The 21,368-nt window shown below is 38.5% G+C and overlaps 2 protein-coding genes across 4 annotated transcripts; both read right to left on the bottom strand.

The window, feature by feature from the left end:
• Positions 1-264: 264 nt before the first annotated feature.
• LOC121726357 (DNA polymerase subunit gamma-1, mitochondrial) lies at positions 265-20,560 on the bottom strand. Of its 2 annotated transcripts, XM_042113684.1 has the most exons (18): positions 20,264-20,560; positions 19,637-19,832; positions 19,250-19,404; positions 18,952-19,151; positions 18,618-18,763; positions 18,136-18,349; positions 17,532-18,061; positions 16,604-16,819; positions 15,660-15,765; positions 15,344-15,474; positions 14,878-15,050; positions 13,523-13,646; positions 12,972-13,152; positions 3,509-3,681; positions 2,908-3,043; positions 2,185-2,359; positions 1,760-1,876; positions 265-477 (listed from the first exon to the last, which is right to left on the bottom strand). In XM_042113684.1, the coding sequence occupies exons 1-18, from the start codon at positions 20,554-20,556 to the stop codon at positions 285-287; spliced, it is 3,459 nt and encodes a 1,152-aa protein (XP_041969618.1). In that variant the 5' UTR covers positions 20,557-20,560; the 3' UTR covers positions 265-284. The 2 variants fall into 2 exon arrangements, with proteins under 2 accessions (XP_041969618.1, XP_041969619.1); XM_042113685.1 differs by lacking the exons at positions 265-477; positions 2,185-2,359 and having other exon boundaries at positions 1,785-1,876.
• Positions 9,732-11,840, bottom strand: LOC121726382. Of its 2 annotated transcripts, XM_042113729.1 has the most exons (4): positions 11,643-11,840; positions 11,318-11,482; positions 11,167-11,211; positions 9,732-10,852 (listed from the first exon to the last, which is right to left on the bottom strand). In XM_042113729.1, exons 1-4 carry the CDS (start codon positions 11,732-11,734, stop codon positions 10,816-10,818), a joined length of 339 nt encoding a protein of 112 aa, XP_041969663.1. In that variant the 5' UTR covers positions 11,735-11,840; the 3' UTR covers positions 9,732-10,815. The 2 variants fall into 2 exon arrangements, with proteins under 2 accessions (XP_041969663.1, XP_041969662.1); XM_042113728.1 differs by having other exon boundaries at positions 9,732-11,211.
• Positions 20,561-21,368: the final 808 nt, after the last annotated feature.

Genomic DNA, 21,368 nt, shown 5'->3' with positions numbered 1-21,368 from the left:
TCTATGATTATTGATTTTATTCATACTCTGTACCTAAATACTAACAACAGACATCCCCAAACTATAACCTGTCTACTTTATTAGTACACTTATGGTCATTGAAGGTGACATATTAACCCATTGATCATGGAATAACGAGACACAATAGCTTATCTATTGTTATCGCGGCCGGATGCGGCCGCTTAGGGCTTCATGAATTAAAAAACAAAATATGTACCTAATATATTTGGTATACTTACTATTTGCTTTGAATGACACAATATATAAATTCATAAAGGAAATATTTATTTTTTCTTACATTTATCAATGACATCAAAAATTGTCAAGGACTCTCCATCAGGTATCCCATATCCCTTTTCTAACCCGTGCGGATTAGATGGTGTTGTGCAGCACAAATTTGACTCCTTCCTCAGCACCTGGTCCACTTCTACAGATGTAAAGAATGCCACAGACATCGGCAAATCTTTAATGCCCACCCTGTAAGAATATCAATTTACATAATACTATACTGTACTCAGCGAAACATGGCAGTGGCTCCCTGTAAAAAACTTGTCATTTTCTATATAAACTGCGATTGACAATGGACTAGGAACATCTGACACTTCATTGTCAATTGCGGTATATAGAAAATGACAAGTTTTTGACAGGGAGTCAATGACCGATACCGCCATGTTTTGCAGAGTACAGTTCGCCTAGGATCCCTTCATAGAAGGACCTTTACAGAGCTGGATGAAAAGTATTTTATATTCAATTACGTATGTCAACAAATTTATTGCAAGTATTTGGACTGAATTTTTTTAGGCAACCCTAAAAAATTTCAGTCCACAAAACTAAAATAGAAAAAATTTTTTTTTTAACATTTTGCTGGTTTAGTTAATAGAAAAATTCTATACCAATCGAAAGTATGGAGCCCGTAGAATATGAAAACGTTAGGTTGTATTTTTTTTTCCTGTCACAACTCTTGGGTAGGCAGGTAAATCGATACTAGTAAGTACCGGTCTGGTAAATGCTTAATGCATATTCTATGGGCTTCATACTTTCGATTGGTATGGAATTTGTCTATTAACCAAACCAGAAAAATGTAATAAAAAAAATTTTTAGGCCACCCACTTGCAATTTTGTTGATATACGTAATTGAATATAAAATCCTTTTCATCCATTAACCAGCTCGGTGAAGGTCCTTCTATGAAGGGATCCTAGGCCAAGTATAGGGGGCCCGACGGACGATGTCATGTCATAAACGAGAAGTTCAAATTGTCAATATTGTGATGACATAATTATATCTATATATATAAAACTCAAAGGTGATTGACATAGTGATCTATCAACACACAGCCCAAACCACTGCACGGATCGGGCTGAAATTTGGGATGCAGGTAGATGTTATGACGTAGGCATCAGCTAAGAAAGGATTTTGATAAATTCCAATCCCAAGGGGTTCAAATAGGGGATGAAAGTTTGTATATAATAATACTTCTTAACGCGAGCGAAGCCGCGGGCAAAAGCTCGTATTATATATAGCACGGCTTACAAATATAGCACGGAAGTGTCGTAATTACAACTTTTCATCTTAATTTTTTTCTGTCTAAACTCTACCCCTTTCAAAACGCGCGATAAGGAACTTTGTTCCAATATCAAATTCAATTATTACATTACTTTGTTAGTTTATCAAATTGTAATTGTTAAAGTCTGAAAATGGTTTATGCATTTATCTATGAAATGCAATAGAAATTAGCAATATAATATTAATGTAACTTACATTTGCGAGCAGAAAGCTCTTGTAAACAAGTTTGTTATTTGTAAAGCCATGGCAGTTTCATACTTGTATTCGTCAGCCACCAAGTATCTCACTTCATCATGAAAGCTTAGGCAGAATCTGAAAAGTGGTTAATGAAAAGCAATTATAGAAGTTTATATACATACCTTTAACCTTACCTTATATAATTATATATAGCTTTATCAGATTTTTAACTATTATCGTCAGTTTTAGAGGCTTCTGTTTGGCTTACGTCAAAAAGTTAATCAATCAAGAGCGCTCTGCGCTATTGAAAAAACTCCTGTCTTTATGCAATGTTATATAGCTGTGAACGATCGGATCTGTTTGACTTAACGCGCCCATTTATTTAGGTTTGCCATCTGCTTAAGCATCAACTTCTCTGATAGTCTTTGTAGACAGGGCATTACCTAGCCCGTGGCGCGAGATGCGTCATGGCCACAAGCATTAGGTGCAGGAAGTCGGCGGCGGCGCTCTGCACCGCCCAGTTGAGTCGCGTCGCCGGCCACCGCGACTCGCCGCTGTCGGACACCAGAGCGCGCGACAGTCGCCCGTTCAAGAACGCTGTACATGGCGCGGGAGAATCTACGAAATAATTATTTAACGATGTTAGTGGCGGCCGAAAAGGAAGATCTTCCGACCATATCTCGCTCGGTCGGAAGATCTTCCTTTTCGGTCAGGCCGAAGCCCACTGACGTCATTTCAGACGTTGTATAATATATCTTGCCGTTCTCTGAAACTTCAGTAGCGCAATGTAGGATTGTAAAGCTACCGCCACAATTATAATAATATAAAGTGATTTTTTTTAAAATTATATTGTACTCTTTTTGAGCGTCGAGTCATAATGATAGCCCGGCGACTGGCAAGAAGAGCCGGTGTAAGAAATTCGACCAATCTTTTACCAAAAACATGGAAAGGTCTAGAATGATCTGGTTCGACAGGCGCGTTACTCTATTGATGAGTTAGGTACAACTTACATGTGACTAATAAACTTTGTAACTATACTGCATCACATAATCTAAGAGCAGACTTAACTCATCGTTTCTGTAATGTAGCAGCTCCTATTATTATTATTGGAATAAAAGGTTAAAGACACTCTTATCCAAGCCATAAAATTAAATTTCATTAAAGACCTGCGATTTCTTCCAGTTTGTTGAACATTTCGGACTCCGTGCCTCCCTCCCAACGCGGTCGCTCGAACATGTCCGACACCGCCTTGCCACTGAGCTTGGCCAACCGAGTCGCTTGATACGCCGTCATTTCTACCGCCTGAAACAATGTATGCTTTATAGATATTGTAACAAAGGATGGGGCGGGCGGCAGCGCTCTATGGCGTCCTAGGGGGGCGGTAGCGTCCTATAAGGATGCAATGGCGGCAGAGTTCGTACATAGGGGCGGCAAAATTAAAGTGGCCTATATCTACTAATAAAAAATATAAATCCGGCCTTGCAAAGGAGTATTAAATAGGTTCTATCTTATTAGTTATAACTAATAAAATATCCAAGATTACAGCAGATATCCATTAATGGTTTTGTTTTTGTCAAGCGACTTATCTTACACATCAGATAACGACAGTACATAATATAATTTCGGATTTCCGTACATACAGTATCTGTTTATTAGTAGTTAAGCGGGTAAATCTATGTAATACGCAAAGTAAATCGAATGTCGAAGGAAAAAGAGGTGCTTTCTAGAGGTATGTTCGTAATAGAAAGACTTTATTTTCTAGCTCACCTGATCACCTATATCTTCGTCTAAGAATCCTTCCATATACTTCTTTTTAAGTCTATACACTCGTTTTCCTTTAGTCGATGAGAACATTTTAGCCGCTTTACTCTTTGCCTCAGATATCGTCATCGTAGGATTAAACTGCTTCAGTAAGCGCTCGGCAAAACTCTGACCAGCGCCTGAAAATAATAATTTTAAATCCATGCTAATATTATAAATGAGAAATCGTGTCTGTTTGTCTGTCTGTTAGCTCTTGACTCCCAAACCGCTGAACCGATTTTGATGAAATTTGGTATGGAGATACTGCCCAGCCCAGGGAAAGCACATAGGATACGTTTTATCCCGGAAAAATGTACGGTTCTCGCGCTATTAACGAATTGTAACTTATAATATGCATTAGAATTTAGAGGTAGCATTAGCAATGTTAGAAAATAGAGTGTAGAAAACTCTAGGTACACCACTCACTGGGTTGTGATCGGCCGCTTCAATTGTGGCCGCACAGCTATTGGCGTATTTCAAGGCGTGTGTTTATTTAATATAATATTGTTTAGGTGTAAAATACTGCGTTTCCGACAGATATTTCACATCTATTAAGGCCGCGTTTTCACTGGAACTGAACTAAGCTGAGTGGCATGTTTTTTGACTTTTCTGAACTCGCTCAGCGCAGCGATTCTCTTAGATCTTAAAAAATCCAAGCAACGCTGGTTAGCTAAGCTTCAGTGGAAACTCAGCTGTGTGGTTAAATGTCCGTTTGACGATGTGAATGGCGACCGAAAAGGAAGATCTTCCGACCGAGCGAGATAGCATGCTTGGTCAGGCCGAAGCGCACTGACGTCATTTCAGACGTTGTGTATATAATATATATCATAAAGTTAATATACCTAGCGGAATAGAGAAACAAAGGCCTGCGTGCGCGAAAAACACATTGCGTGGTAAAAAGAGAGGACACTCTTTTTTTGACGTCCAGTCGGCACGTGCCGCACGTTAACAATTTAGCCCCAATTTCACCAACGACTGTTAAAGTTAACGCCGGAATTAGTATGACGTTACCTCTTTCGATTTTCATATGAATAAAAGAGAAGACATTACATTTTATCAAGCTGTTAACACTAACAGACGTTGGTGAAATTGGGGCTTAATCTCATAGAATTCATGTTCAATCATGATAGTGTAAATGTATACGTATCTACACATATTTTTCACACAGATGAAAACCAATTTTAGTTACGTTTGACAGCTCGAGATTGTTGCTCTATTCCGCTAGGTATATTAACTTTATGGTATACTAGCTGTTACCCGCGACTTCGGCCGCGTCAACAAAATGTGAAAAGTTGATAACAAAGACAGAAAATTTTCTACTCTATTACAAAGGCAGCAGTAGCCTCTCTGTATGTCCATCTCTAGGAGCTGTATCTCTAGAACCGCGCTAGCTAGACAATTAGCATTTTCATAAACTATGTTTTTCTATTGCCACTAAAACTTCATTAAAAACAAAGTAACGTAAATATTTGAAGGAGGCTTCCATACAATCAATGCCTTTATTCACGGATTTAGACGCGGTCCGCGGACATGCCGAATATATATCTATAAGGATTCATTAGTTCTAAACAGCACCTTCGGCATATTCAGTGCAAATTCTTATTTTTTGGTAGAATATGCTTGAAATCCATCACAAAAAATTAAAATCACGATATGTTTCCGTATAAATTTCAAGGGGTTCCCTCGATTTCTCATGGATTACATCATCAGATCACCACTTTTATGAACCTGGTATCTAATTTGGACCATTTCTTATGCTACAACGAAAGAATTTCGAAAATCGGTCTACAAACGGCGGAGTAACATACATAGGTAAAATATAAAAAAGTAAAAAAAATCCTCCTCCTTTTTGGAAGTCGGTTAAAAAGTAGCCTAAGTTACTCCTTATTACATCAGCTATCTTCCAATAAAAGTCCCGTCAAAATCGGTCCAGCCAATTTGAAGATTAGCCGGAACAAACAGACAGACATACAGACAGACAAAAATTCTAAAAATTGTTATTTTGGTGTCTGTACCATCTAAATATTCATATGCATGTAGTAAAAAACAGTTATTTCAATATTACAAATAGACACTCCAATTTTATTTATATGTATAGATGTATAGATATGTATAGATATAATTGGAATCTCGGAATCGGCTCCAACGATTTTCATGAAATTTAGTATATTGGGGGTTTCGGGGGCGATAAATCGATCTAGCTAGGAATCATTTTCAGAAAATGTCTTTTTATTCGTGTTTTATCGATAATCGATAAACTGAAAAATATGACTCTTCCTGACATCTATTGGCGAATAATAATACTATTTTCTATATAATATCGAGACCGATATTGATATTTTTTAAAATATCGATATATCGATATTTTCTTTCAATTTCGACATCCCTATAATACGACACTTTGACAGTTTATGTACCTCGGAGAACCGGAACATAAAATGGCGGACCGGCCACAGTATTTTGATTTGGTAGAGACCATTATGCCGCGTCCACTTATAAAAGTCAATGTAAAATACTAACAATTTCTGTCAGATTTTAGAACATGACACTGACACTGACACTAATTTTCAACTTTGCGCATGCGCAATGTGCTTTGAAAAACGAAACGAACACGACTAGTCAATAAAACTAGTTTTTTTTTTAATTTATTGGGTTTGGGACACTGATCTCCGCGTACAGTATGTATAATGGAGGTCAGTGATTTGGGAGCTGCCGGAGCTGGAAACAAGCTTCTTTGATCCAAAAAAAAAACAACACATCAAACCATGGAGGTATTATACATGTATTATACTAATCTGAGCATCAAACAATAAAAAATAAAAAAACGTAATTTCTTTTTACTTTTACACTATTTACAAAACAAAAAAAAACCGGCCAAGTGCGAGTTGGACTCGCCCATGACGGGTTCCGCTGCAAAAATAAGGTTTATTTTTTATGAAATTAAAAGGTTTTTGATTTATTTTTGTTTCAGTATTAGTGATCGAAGGTTTCAGTTGATTTAAATCATAGGTTCTCAACGTGGGCGATAACGCCCCCTTGTGGGCGTTTGAGACTTTCGGGGCGGCAGTAGAAGACCTAGAGAAACCCCCCCCCCCTAACTTCTAAAGTAGGGGCATAATAAGTCTAAAAAAATATATAATGTACATTACTAATAATAATAATAGCTCCCACATCGGTTTCGGTGACGGTGGCCGGTTTCATTGAAACCAGGCCAGCTACGCAGGAGTAATTTTTATAGTGACCAAGTGTGTGCGCAGTACACAAGAGCACTCTCTATTCCTTTACTCTCATAACCCAGTGGGACGGACGACCGACACGACTGGCGAGGGATCAGGCGCAGGACCGACTTTTTACATGCCCATCCGACGCATGGATCATCTTACTTGTCAGACAATCAGGTGATCAGCCTGCATTGTCCTAACCAAACTTGGAAATAACATGTTTCCAACGCGGGAATCGAATCCACGACCTCCAAGTCAAGAGCCGCGCTCTATACCACTAGACCACGGAGGCGTTTGTACATTACTACAAGAACTACCAACGAAAATTGGTTCGAACGAGATCTAGCCAGTAGTTTTTTTTATACGTCACAAATGGTACCTAAACCTCAATTTAACTTTCATTTTATCAACTGAAATATAAAAATAAATCAAAAACCTCTTAATTTCATAAAAAATATTTGCTTATTGCTGCTGCGGAACCCATCATGGGCGAGTCCAACTCGCACTTGGCCTGTTTTTTGATATTCTTTCTAGTGCGAGTCGGACTCGCTCACCAAGGGTTCCGCACCGTTATAGAGCAATGGGGATCCACACTGTCAGTTTATCCCTGCAGAGGGCGCATCATCGATGCGGCCAAGCTGAACTGTCATTTTCGTACAAATTGTTGTGTTTTTTATGGTCATCGATAAATTTTCGTTACATTTCTAAAGATATGCCTCTTTGTACCGTACCAGGTTGTAATAACAATGGTGTTCACTTATTCCCCAAAAACCCCGGCCTGAAAAAACAATGGGAAATAGCGATAAGGCGGAAGAACTTTGTTGCCACAAAACACTCACGGATATGCAGAGATCATTTTAAAGAATCTGATTATGTAGGAGAATCTGCATATACAGGTAAGCTTTAGCCTTTTATAAAGACATACCGTCTTTAAAATAACAAAAAAAATCTAACCTTTACCACCCAGTGATAAACTAAAATAAGTACCTACTTACCTATTATGTGTTGCAGGGTATCAACAGCAGCATCGTTTTTTAAAACAAGGCATTGTGCCTAGTGTTTTTCCTTGGACTAAACTGACAACACCCACATCAAGAGCACTTAGATACGAGCAGAGATTAAGAAAAAGACGTCTTGATTATTCTGTTGCACAAGAAAGTACATCTGAATCCAGTTGTCAAGTTCCTCCATCAGCCAATGAAGTGGAAATAGCCACATCAAGTCAGCCAGATGACACTGTATCATCAAACAAGCATGAAGCGTCTACACAAACTGCTCACAGTTGTGGTATATTGTCATTAAATGCCATCAGTAATGATAATAACATAATTCACTTTTATACTGGAATGGAGACATATGATAAGTTTATGCTTTTATTTGATACATTGTGCCCAATGTGTTATGATCTGACCTACCGGGAGAGCAGAGTCATGAATGTTTCTCCACAGGAGCAACTACTGATCACAATGATCAAGCTACGAAGAAATTTGCCAGATGTAGAGTTAGCATTTTTATTTGGTATATCCAGTGTTAATGTGAGTAATATATTTATTACATGGGTCAATTTCATGTATGAAATATGGTCAACTATTAATATTTGGCCCAATAAAGATCTGGTGAAATTCTACATGCCAGAACAATTTAAAAAAGATTTTCCAAACACAAGAGTCATAATTGACACAACAGAGATCCCTATCATGAAACCATCAAACCCAATATCTCAACAAGCCACATTCAGTAGCTACAAACATAAAAACACTTTGAAGGCAATGATAGGGGCCACACCGGGAGGTCTTATTTCATATGTTTCAGACTGTTATGGAGGCTCTGTGAGCGACCGACAAATAATGGAAAGAAGCAACATTGACAAGTTATGTGAAAGTGGTGATTCCATAATGGCAGACAGGGGATTTAATGTTCAGGATCTTTTGATACCAAGAAATGTAACGATCAACATACCAATGTTTCTGAAAGGACGTACACAAATTCCTGGTGTTCAGGTATTAAAAGATCGAAATCTGGCCAGTAAAAGGGTGCATATAGAAAGAATTATAGGTTTGGCGAAAACATACAAAATATTAAAATCTGAATTGTCTCCTTACTTCACTCCTTTAGGCTCAAGAATTTTGTTTGTTTGTGCAATGGCTTGTAATTTTAGGGAAAATATAATGAAATAAAATAAAATGTACAAAGCACTCATGTTTTTTATTACATTTTTATTCTAATCATCATTAAATTAGCACTTAAAATTTTAATGGTTCAAAATCAAAATATTCTTTATTCAGAGTAATTTTTTTTACAAAAACATTTCCAAACGTTGATACTAAGGTGCCTACCACCAGTTCGGGAACTAACCCAGCGAGAAGAACCGGCGTAAGAAACTCGCACGGAGCCATCTTTTACTAAAAAGATGGAAAATTACAATTTATAACATATAATATAGTGCACCAAGGCTTAAATGAATGTCAATGGGCGCTGCTGGTAAAGAACTGTCAATTTACATTTTTATATGAAAACAGTGTTAGTTCCTTTTCTCGCCACGTTCATTGAAAGCCTTGTCGAACTGTAACAATATTTCAGTTCAGTTCAGATACATAATAATATTATGTAAAGTCAAGTACAATATATATACAATACAAAAACACTTTATTGCACACCAAAAAATACAAAATGAAACAATATAATACAAAATGAATATTCTAGAATCTCGATGATGCACAAAAGGCGAATTTATTGCTAACAAGCAATCTCTTCCAGTCAACCTTTTGTTTATCGGATTGTCTATATAAGAGATAGAATACATTGTGTAGGTATACAAACCTAATTAACAGAGAAAAGGTTACCTATTAACAATTAACTTGTAAAAATAAATAATAATGTAGAAACAAATACCTAGTTAAAACAAAAATATATCAATTTTGGTTAATTATACTATAATAGTCTTTATACAAATATTTATTAATAAGAGCTTGTTTGAAAAACCTATTATAGAAGAAATCAAGCTTTTGTAGCATCTCCTGGATAAATGTATCATCTCGGTCTATAAACACTACCTTCATATCTTTAAAGGTAAATACAATGAAATTGCAAAACTTTCTTTTTGTCACGTATAACAGCCCTTGTACCTGATAATAATAAATATTTTTTATTTTCAAAGATAGTTGCCCATTTTCATTATAATTTAAATAAGGCACAGTTTCTGGAGTAATCATGCTGTATCTTGAAGCATATGGGCATTTTACTTCTATAATTGTATCCAATCCAAGTAGACCATCCGGGGAAGCACCTAAATAAGGGCGTTCTTTTGATAAAAATAACCCACATTCCATAACGTCCAGTTCATACAGCTCAATATATTTCTTTAATGCTACTTTTTCATTTATTAATCCATGAGCCATTGCTTTTGTCTTTATATTTTTTTTGTATAATATTTGCTGTGCATATTTCTGTTTGGTTTCATCTGTTAAGTGGCACACAGTATGAAATATACTTGCAGTTATGTGACTTTTTCTAAGATCATGCCACATTTTACAGGTACTTTGGCCTCTGGTCTTGGTCTCAATTTCAAGAATTTTTTCTTCGGAGACATTTTCTAAATACATTGTTTCTAAAAACTCATTTATTGGACTTTTCTCCCTGTAGTCATGATCAACACTTATGGCATGTTGGTTAGCTGGTGGATATACCTGCCTCAAGGGCATCAAAGCTGGAAAATTTAAAATCAGGCTTTGGAATCGGCTTTGATATGCTGCTTTGTCAAAGTCTGGATGTTTTTTCAAGTATGGTGAAAATACTGTCTTTTTAACATCTCGCTTTGACGGTAATCTTGAAGCTTTCAGTGGTGTAGCATAATATTTCTTTGCCGGCTGGTGGAATGTTTGTAATTTTGAAGTTGACACTTCGTTTAGTAATATTATTTTCTGTTGAGCCATACTTTCTGCACCCAGAAGAACTACAGCAATATGTTTGCAGTGAGCCTCATTGCCTTGACCTGCTGCACATTCACAGTTTGCCTCTTCTGGCACCCCTTCTTGGCTAATTTTGATATTTACTTCATATTGAAGTTGTTTCATAGATGCCTTGCAAAAACCTATAAAAAAAGAAAGTATGATACCAATATCCAAACTGTTTTCATTTATAATGAAGGTGTTTTAGCTGTTGTATAAAGCCTTAATTAACATTCATACATACAAAGTATACAAACACCAGATTGCTCAAGATGAATCGGAGAGTTTGTGCAGAGAGAGCTAACTGGTTTTATGTGGGAGCTGTTACAACATGGCCTGCTTCAGTGTGATAAGTGATATATTATATTAAATGTGATGAGCATAAATAAATACAATTGAAATACCTTTCAAAAATGTATCTTGTCCTTGCTGACTCGACCTCAAAACATACAGGTACCTTGATTCATACAGTTTTATTGCATCACCAATATTTTTATTGAACCTGTAAGAAACAACACAGATTTAATATAATTCTGTATTTTTATTTCAATAGAATTGAGGATTACCCATTTTTAAACAAAATACTTTCAGAAAATGTAAGAGCTAACCTGTCAAAGTAGCTTTGTATGTGCTGTTTCGTGATTTTGGGCAGAACAACTGAGCTATTGATATCCCGAAATGTTTCTGCAGCTGGAACATCCATATTCTGTCCATGTTGAGAACTTTGAGGGCTTTGATTGCCACACTGAAGATTCTGGTCATAGAATTCTAACCTAAAATATTAAGAAACAATTTAGGATTAAAAACATATTCAAGCTCAACAATTTTAGAAATTCAGACCTTATTAGTGTAATAAATACTTCAAGACAACGAGAAAAACACTAGAAGCATTGAATACAACTTAGTTTTGTGTATTCCACCGACACAACCTACCTTTTTACGAGATCAGCTTTCTTTCCAGTTACTTTTGCCCCGCGTTTATTGAGTTCTTCTTTGAGTTCTCTTAGCTTCCATGATGAGTACATTTTGATAAACAAGATGTTGGACGCTTCTATAACCAAAAAAACAACACAACCTGTTCCTGATAAATCACAACAAAGTTTGACATGGCCGGATCGCTACTAGCGCCATCTGCTATTCGTTTTGCGTGTGGATCCCCATTAAAATAGTCCAAAAATTGTGTTTTTGTATGGGAACCACCCATAAATAATATATGTACAGTATTTTATTTTAATATTAATTATTATCAATGAAAATAGATTTTGAACGTTTTCTGGGATTATAATGTAAAGACGCATTGACCTTTAAAAGATAATTACTAACTTTACTAAGTTACGGTACGGTATTTCTAGTTTGTACTTATTTCTAGTGTTTCTTCCGTGACTGTCACTTTTGGTTGTAAAACTAAGATTCTTTCTAAACTCTTTCTAACATAATATAAATTATAATACACTAGCTGTTTCCCGCGACTTCGTCCGCGTGGACTTTAGTTTATAGCGCGCGGTGTCAACAAAATTTGTGTCAAATTTAAAAACCTTTAAAAACGCTGGTAAGTGGTACCCCTCTTAGGGCCGCGCTACACCAGAATGGCAGCGCTGAAAGTGCTCGCCTCGCCGCTGCCATTCCGGTGTAGCGCGGCCATTTATTAATCAAAATACCCAAAAACAGCTGTGCAGTGTGCACATCATCTATACTAATATTATAAATGCGAAAGTATCTCTGTCTGTCTGTCTGTCTGTCAGTCTCGCTTTCACGCCAAACGCCAAAAGTATCTCTGTATGTCTGTCTGTCTGTCTGTCAGTCTCGCTTTCACGCCAAACGCCAAAACTACCGAACCGATTGTAATGAAATTTTGTATACAGATAGTCTAAAGCCTGAGAAAGGACATAGGCTACTTTTTTACTGGAAAAAAGGGTTGTCAGGGGGTGAAAATGCGTAAATTTGTTCAAATTAAGTTAGTTCCAAAAATCCATCATAGATGGCGCCGTGCGTCTTCTACATCGCTGACTTTCGAATCAAAATGTAGGCTATGTCTTTTCTCAGACTAGAATAACTGTGTACAAAATTTCATTGCAATCGGTTCAGTAGTTTTGACGTGAAAGCGAGACAGACAGACAGACAGACAGAGATACTTTCGCATTTATAATATTAGTATGGAAGTATGGATAGTATGGATATCTTGCCTTTTTGCCGCTCTCCGAAACTTCTATAGCGCGATGCAGGATTGTGAGGCTAATTGTGGGTACCGGCACACCCGTTTACCGTATATCCGGGCGTAGTTGATGACCTTGGCGTGTTCGCGTTGCACGTCGGCCGCTCGCGCCGTGAGCGCGTGCAGGTCGGTGCGTGCTCGCTTGTCGCCCGCGAGCACCGCCCACGCGAACGCGCTGCCGCCGCACACGCCAGTGTTACCGTCGCCTAACAACGCCGCTATCCATAGCTCCTGTGGATTGTGCGTTTCGAGATGAGAGAGTACATGACCCCGAAATAAGCTAGGTTATTACTACCTTGAGTACCACAGTGAGCGTGACCTCTCACGCCAAATAGTGTCAGGTTGCGACTAACTAAATTGCTCTCAAGGAGGAGATGCTTTATAACTATTGAAATGCGTTACTGCGTTATGGACATGAATATAATTATAAGGGTGAACTTAGACTTTTCCAAAAATTTTGGCTTCGGTTCATCCTAAATAGGCAAGCGCTTAGTGTCGGTAGATAATTTAGCTATAGTGTGACTTTAAAAGTTTAAATTGAAACTACATGAAACATAATGTAAATGCCAAATACCACAAGTGACAAGAGACAATTACTGACCTGTGAGTCGACGTCAGCGCCGACGAACCTGTACCCGGGCGGCGCCTGCACCATCGCGCGCAGCTCCGAGCCCACGCGCTCGCGGTGCGCGTTGCTCGCCGTCATCCACGTTGGCTCGCTCGCGCTGATCACAACATACGTCCATTACCCGTATTAGTACGGCTCATATCACTAAGATTTTACTCAAGATCATTTTGAGATTATGTTGCAATTAACTTCATTACTTAAATAGTTACCATACTTAATGCAGCACTCCGGGTCTTTACTGAGTAAGTTAGTAAGTCAACAAACATCGCGAAACAAGAATTTTGTGTGTGTCGCGCAGCCACATAACTTGCTGCCCCATTACTGTCTGTTGTTACACTTACCGCCTGGTAAGCGTCCCGCACACCACAACCTGCGGCACTATGGCGCCGTACCACTATGTAGAGGTCGCTAGTGTCGCAGGCAGCGCGGTGTCCGGCAGCCACACAACTTTCTGCCCCATTACTGTCTTTTGTTACACTTACCGCATGGTAAGCGTCCCGCAGACCACAAACTGCGGAACTATGGCACCGTACCGCTGTGTAGAGGTCGCTAGTGTTGCCGGCAGCGCGGTGTCAGGCAACCACACAACTTGCTGCCTCATTACTGTCTGTTGTTACACTTACCGCCTGGTAAGCGTCCTGCACACCACAACATGCGGCACTATGGCGCCGTACCGCTGTGTAGAGGTCGCTAGTGTTGCCGGCAGCGCGGTGTCAGGCAACCACACAACTTGCTGCCCCATTACTGTCTGTTGTTACACTTACCGCCTGGTAAGCGTCCCGCACACCACAACCTGCGGCACTATGGCGCCGTACCACTATGTAGAGGTCGCTAGTGTCGCAGGCAGCGCGGTGTCCGGCAGCCACACAACTTGCTACCCCATTACTGTCTGTTGTTACACTTTCCGCCTGGTAAGCGTCCCACGCACCACAACCTGCGGCACTATGGCGCCGTACCGCTGTGTAGAGGTCGCTAGTGTCGCAGGCAGCGCGGTGTCCGACAGCCACACAACTTGCTGTCCCATTACTGTCTGTTGTTACACTTACCGCCTGGTAAGCGTCCGGCACACCACAAGCTGTGGCACTATGGCGCCGTACCGCTGTGTAGAAGTCGCTAGTGTCGCAGGCAGCGCGGTGTCCGACAGCCACACAACTTGCTGTCCCATTACTGTCTGTTGTTACACTTACCGCCTGGTAAGCGTCCCGCACACCACAACCTGCGGCACTATGGCGCCTTACCGCTGTGTAGAGGTCGCTAGTTTCGCAGGCAGCGCGGTGTCCGACAGCCATACTACTTGCTGTCCCATTACGGTCTGTTGTTACACTTACCGCCTGGTAAGCGTCCCGCACACCACAACCTGCGGCACTATGGCGCCGTACCGCTGTGTAGAGGTCGCTAGTGTTGCCGGCAGCGCGGTGTCAGGTAGCCACACAACTTGCTGCCCCATTACTCGCTGTCTGTTGTTGCGCCAGTACGACATCATACGGCCGAACGACAATACCTTATAGAATTACATTATTGTTAATCGGATTGTTAGCAGCGGCTTGGGATAGAACAGCAATGTGTTTACTGAGGATATCGCAAAATGTTGCTGGTTTAAATAAAATAACAAGGTGTAACAAAACTAAGTGATAATACTTTAGGGTGTGTACTGTGTGTGTCCCTTATATAATATGTATAGAGCTCACAGTGAAAGTAGCAGTACTGAAAGAGCAAAATTTGTTACACTAGTACCTATATTATAACATTTACATCTCAAAGTTTTGCCTCAGTCTGTTAAATATAAAAATATACCTTCTCAGCCTCATTGCCCTGCGCCGACAGAACGTTCTGACTGAACATGTTGAGGAAATCCTTAGCCAGCGGATTGCCAACTTTATACTTCGGTCCGTCTTTGTGAGGCAAACGGAAGAAGTGGCAGCAACCTACAAGGGAAATAATAATAATTTTATTTCAAAGAAGTCGGTTAAAGAAACATGATGTATGTTCGCAATATAATTTGCATATTCTAACAAAGCGACAATGTAAGAATGTTAGTGTTGCGCGACCAGACTATAGCAGTGTTAGGTCTCTTTATTTGCGTGCACACTATAAAAATAGTTATACATACCTTGTATCTGTATACCGGACCATACTCCTAGGCCGTGGTACTGATTAGCAGCCGCTTGTTCCTCGCGCCTCTTACGAGCGTAATACGCTCGTCTTCCCAAGTCCTCCTGTTTAACATAATTAATACAATGATTTAACACGGTTAATACAATGTTGATTGGCCATTAAAACGATACTACGACTAAATAGTACAAACTTTTCTGGGAACTAATTTCAGGGTAGAAATCGAAAAATTTATTTACTTCACAAGAGGTGACAAGAGTGTGGTAATAGGCTTGATGACTATTTTTTTTTCTTATTGGTAATTGAACGACCCTTAAAAAATAGAAACATCGTTGAAAGAATGACTTTGATAGCTTAAAAATTCACCAAGATATGACAATTTTAACATCTCATAAAATAGACCTGCCCGAAACGCTCCATACAAAGTGCTACGAAAGACTGACGTCACTCTTTCGTAGTTTGTATGCATCGGGAGAGAACTTTGTTAGATAGGTATATTAAATATTGCGTTTATGAAAGTGGTCTAATAACAAAAGTTGCTTTTAATTGCATAAGTTATCGAATGGTATACAAATATTAAGAAATATAATTGAAAAAAAAACGACTTGATTATCCAACTTTGAAGGCGCATAACAAAAAAAATACAAATGCTATCGAGCTGAAATTTTGGGAACACTTAGGTATTGTTTACCGTGATTTCTTTATTTTATTAACAAAATTCGCTAATCTATGACCTTGTCATCATCCCTATTGCAAGCAGTTACTATCAGATATTCACAGATAGATTGCAAAGCTACATTACTTATTTAATTAGGTTATGTCAATTGTCAAGTGCATGTTAGACGGTGTCTACTGGGCTTCTCCATATAACGCAACCAAAATTAAGGTTCACCGTCTGCTTATTAATCAATTTCTTATGGTGCATATTTAAAAAAAACACACCTCAACGGTTTTTGGTAGCATATACGCCTCGGCATCAACTTGTTCCTTGGACACAAGCATCGGGCATGTTTCTAGAAGTTTGTTGAGAGGTAATTTCGGTTCGTCCTCAACTTCTTCCTGAGTTCTGCTGAATGGTACCAGGAACCCCCACCCTTCGCCTTTTATGTGATGGAGCGGGTAGCCCTCCCAAGTGAGGCGAAGAAGCTTTGGGGTGATCTGAAAACAATTATGAAATATCAATGTTCAGTTAAATGTTGTAAAATGTAAGAAAATCGTTCTCATGTCTCGCGAATTATTTAAAAAGCGCACAACTTATAGATCGCTCAGCAAGAATGGAAGAGGAATGCATAGTGTGCAATTTGTAGGTCACTTTGGTGGGGTGAGGAATCAGAGGGCCAGGAACGCACGCGACTGCTTTTGGTAGATGACTAATCTAATCAGACAAATCGTTAGAAGATTGGTAGATATTGTGCACGCGCATTATTTGCCATCTCTAATATCACTTGGTTATACTAAAGTTCTATGTGGCTCATGCCACCGTAATCACCTACACGTGATTACGGTGGCATGAGCCACATTTAGACGTGGGAGAGCCATGCTTCGGCACGAATAGGCCGGCTCGACCGGAGAAATACCACGTTCTCACAGAAAACCGGCGTGAAACAGCGCTTGCGCTGAGTTTCGCCGAGTGAGTGAGTTTACCGGAGGCCCAATCCCCTACCCTATTCCCTTCCCTACCCTCCCCTATTCCCTTTCCTTCCCATCCCTACCCTCATCTATTACCCTATTCCCTCTTAAAAGGCCGGCAACGTGCAGCTCTTCTGATGCTGCGAGTGTCCATGGGCGACGGAAGTTGCTTTCCATCAGGTGACCCGTTTGCTCGTTTGCCCCATTATTTCTTTAAAAAAAAATTATGAGACTCTGTTACCTGCATACTAGTAGTAACATTATTGGCTCCCGGACTCCAGTCAGCGCTCCCATCGGGCTTCGTACATAACTTCCTGTACCAGGCCGGATATCCGGCTAAGTAAGGCCTCTTTACTGGCAATGCTTTGCTGAGATCATACAGATGCTGGAAACGTTTGCTAAGATCTTTAAACTCTTTCTTGTCTATGGATTGTATCTGGTCTTCTAACGTTGCAATATAATCTTCGTTCAAAATTTCCGAATTGCCCTGTTTAATACTTTCTGTTTCAATAGTTTCTGTTTCGTCATCGGGTTTAGTGTCAGTTTTCGTCTTCTTACTAACAGATTTCTTCATTTTTAACGGTTGGGTGGACCAATCCTGATCCCACATCCAAGGATCCTCTTTATAGGCATCGCCTTCCATGAGACGGCATGTTTCATCTGCCTTCAAAGACAGGATCTGCTGCGACTCCAATTTCAAGTCTTCGAAAACGGTTTCTGCAGAATCGATATACTGCAGCCAGTTGGAGTTAACGGGCAGGTATGCTAATCCTGTTAAAATATTTTAAAAAATAAGTGCCTGTATTAATTAAATGTTCGTTAATTCAAATTATCAATGATTTTACCTAACTCCAGCATTCCCGCCAGGGTCACAGGATGTGGAAACCTCTCAAGGAATAACGGGAGTAGCTCTTTAAGCACATTGTACGTAGCCACCACGTCGCCCGCACAATACTTCATTAGCTGTTGAAAATTCTCGTGGACGTCTTCCAAAGAACCTTCGACGAAAATGTCCCGGGTTTCCTTGTTGATTGGCGCGCCACAGTACAAGTTGTGCACCTAGACAAGAGATGGTTTTATCACATTTTGAATCATCATGGGTTAATTTAGAATTATCACCTTACGCAGGGAGCGTTAAATCTTGTTATATTTACATAGCGGCTTGATATTTTAATATTTCGATTGTACTTATCTTATTTGCGCCAGTCTAAGCAAGATTGGCGCTACTTAATTTGGATTTACTAGGAATAAGCCTGGTTTTTTAAAGTATGTAGTATCAATTTTTAAACAGGTATTATTGGTACCTATGTAAGAAAATAAGACATACATCAGACAATCCATTGAGTGAGCTTATTTCCATCCAGTCTTCATCTGATGGGTCTGGGTCACTTTTGGATTTCAGCACTGTTCTCTGGTAACTTGTGACACCACTGACGCATGTGTGCATTGACATAGTGTCCATGAAACGCACACCTGAAACAATTTAATTAATTAATTAATATAAGGTTGTGAAGGTTTTTATTTAAATAAATGTGAATAAAAGTTCAAAAAGAGAATATACCCAAACTCGTACGCATGCGCGCACTTAGTCCGCACGCATATATGTAAACTAAGCCCCAATACAAAAATTAATAGCATAATATAATAAACTTGACTTAAACCTGTTTTGTCTAGCCAATACTGCTCTTTAATTTTCGCCCTATCATAAGACACATTATGTCCAATAATTATCCTTGGTCTATTGAGATCTCCACATGGCTTGGCACCATCTGTTTCCATTGGTATAAGATCTTCATATCTCACACTGTCAAAAACTTCATGGGGCCTGCCATTGGCAAGAGGTTCACTAACCCAACCATACCTACAAAAAAATTGCTTTTTATTTTTTTTTACATTTAGTTTCTAAGAGTTTTTAAATAAAATAATAAAAGCTTAAATACAGAATAATATAATACAAACCATGCTTTAGGTGACACGGCACATGCTAAAGTGGGACATTTTCCAGCACTCATCAACACTTCCACATCAAATAGCAGTGCATCATCCTCTGGACAAGGCACTGCTGTAGAGCCCTGTGCCGTATACTTGGTCCAACCGGCTTGTTTGCTCCATACCTATAAAACAAAATAATGTTGATAGTGTGATCTGAGTGTAGTCTGCCTGTCAAAGGATATTAATTATTAAAGTTATAGAACATATTAAAGTGTCAAGCAGAACAGGACAGTTATAATCAATCCAAGCAACATTGGTTGTCCAAACCTACTGCCTATAAATAGTAAAATTTATAGGTATTAGTACATATTTTATTTTCAAATTTTATTAGGTTTATACCTATACTAAATGTACCTTTGGTTGTTTAGGCAACTGGCGCTTTGTGATTTCAAGTAATAAGTGTCTATAAGGCGAACATTGCTTCTCCCCGATATTGTAAAAGTGTTCTATAATATCTTTTCCTTGTAATTTGGGTAATTTAAGTTCCACATCTGGCATTTGTTTATATTCATGATAGTCAATGCCATGTTTCTTTAAATGATTTTGGCACCTGAGAAAAATGGTAATTAGTTTTTATTAGTATTGATAAGATGTTTTCATCAGTCGCATTTGTTAAATAATATTTGAGGTAAAAAAAGGAGGGCGGCAGTGTGGGACCAGTGTGGGACCAGAAAAAAAAAATGTGTGTGTTGTGTTGTGTACACAAAATTCATGAAATGAAATTACAAATCATCCCCCAAGCCTCTAGGCTTTTATTTAATTTGTAATGTCATTTCATCTGTGCATTTTAATTAAATTGAAACAATGGGGGGCACTAAAACATAATTTGTTTTCAAAGTGGGCTGCAGTAGATAAAATAAGTTTGGGAACCCCTGATGTAAATAAATTGATAGCTATCAAGCCATCCATTATTTAGCCATCAGGCTATGTAGTAATATTTGTATACAAAACTTAAAGTAACATAAAAAGAAATACAAGTACCTCTTAATTATTTCACAATTAATTGAATTCGCTGTTCCTTTAAACAATTGATCATAAATGTTTTTCGATATCATTTGTATATTAACATCGTTCAATCTAAATTCTTGAGAAATTTCTTTATCATTAGGAATTTGTTTGAGGTTATCAGTCGACTTCGAATCATTAATGTTTTTGTTATTTTTAATAAGTACACTGGCACTGCTAGGTAAGATATCACTGTACGACTTTTTGCAAAGATAACAGTATGCGTTTCGTTTTCTTTGCCATAAAATACTTTTAGAAAAAGACGTCATTTTGTAAAAAAAAATCCGTACTTTCGATAAACACAAAACAATTTTTGTATTTTCCCGCACACAGCTGATAAGTTGTCATTTTTGACATTACTTATTCCATGTCCTCCTATCTGCAATACTGCTGTGTTATACAATTACTTTATACAATTGTTTTATAAATATTTTGTTTATACTCTTACGATTTATTTACTTTGAAATTAGAATTTTATCGTATTTGTGGGATTTTTTTGGGAATTTATAGTGAATTCTAGGGACAGTCACAGGACACGTCCAAGGAATCAATTTTTCGACCTTTAAATTAATTTTAATTATATTTACAATTAAGTTTTTCTACAGAACCTAAGTGGCCCAGTTAGATCACACCTTATATATAGATAAACGTATATATCATTATATAAATAGAAAAAGTCATTTTAAGATTTGTCCTGGCTCACATAGTGATTCCCTATACGCTTCACTTGGAGGCTCGTACCTCCCTAGTTATAAGAAGCACGTGGTTGCGGGTGCGCAGAGCGGGAGGTTCGGTAGCCCTCTAAACATCATGGAAGGAGGTCACACAATTCGTTGCTCCATTTCCGAGTTAAAAAGGAAAATATCTGATTCCCTCATTCCTGGTTCCTTACACAATTGATTCCCTATTCGCTAATTACAATGTGACTTGCAAAGTTAAGTTTGCTTAGACACGATGTAAACGACGATAATGAGTATGGTTTTTAGTTAGGTTATGTATTGTTTAACCTACATGCACAGTTTTTGTACAGCTCTTTACTTTTTATTGATTCCCTCTACATACATTTTGATGATTCCCTGGG

The sequence above is a fragment of the Aricia agestis genome, chromosome 4 (assembly GCF_905147365.1).
Source record: "Aricia agestis chromosome 4, ilAriAges1.1, whole genome shotgun sequence".
NCBI classification, from domain to species: Eukaryota; Metazoa; Arthropoda; class Insecta; order Lepidoptera; family Lycaenidae; genus Aricia; species Aricia agestis.
The sequence above is the reverse complement of the archived record's forward strand: the minus strand, read 5'-3'. Positions and strand labels throughout refer to the sequence as shown.

What these genes read in the sequence shown, in the direction of transcription:
- LOC121726382 (XM_042113728.1), bottom strand. Translation starts at nt 11,734, where the DNA reads ATGTACTCATCATGGAAGCTAAGAGAACTCAAAGAAGAACTCAATAAA. An exon ending in AAAGCTGATCTCGTAAAAAG is followed by an intron (nt 11,483 to 11,642) that starts GTAGGTTGTGTC and finishes TTAATATTTTAG; the next exon opens with GTTAGAATTCTATGACCAGA. An exon ending in ATACAAAGCTACTTTGACAG is followed by an intron (nt 11,212 to 11,317) that starts GTTAGCTCTTAC and finishes TGTTTCTTACAG; the next exon opens with GTTCAATAAAAATATTGGTG.
- LOC121726357 (XM_042113684.1), bottom strand. Translation starts at nt 20,556, where the DNA reads ATGACGTCTTTTTCTAAAAGTATTTTATGGCAAAGAAAACGAAACGCA. An exon ending in GTCCGGTATACAGATACAAG is followed by an intron (nt 15,475 to 15,659) that starts GTATGTATAACT and finishes TTTCCCTTGTAG; the next exon opens with GTTGCTGCCACTTCTTCCGT. An exon ending in AGGGCAATGAGGCTGAGAAG is followed by an intron (nt 15,051 to 15,343) that starts GTATATTTTTAT and finishes TAATTCTATAAG; the next exon opens with GTATTGTCGTTCGGCCGTAT.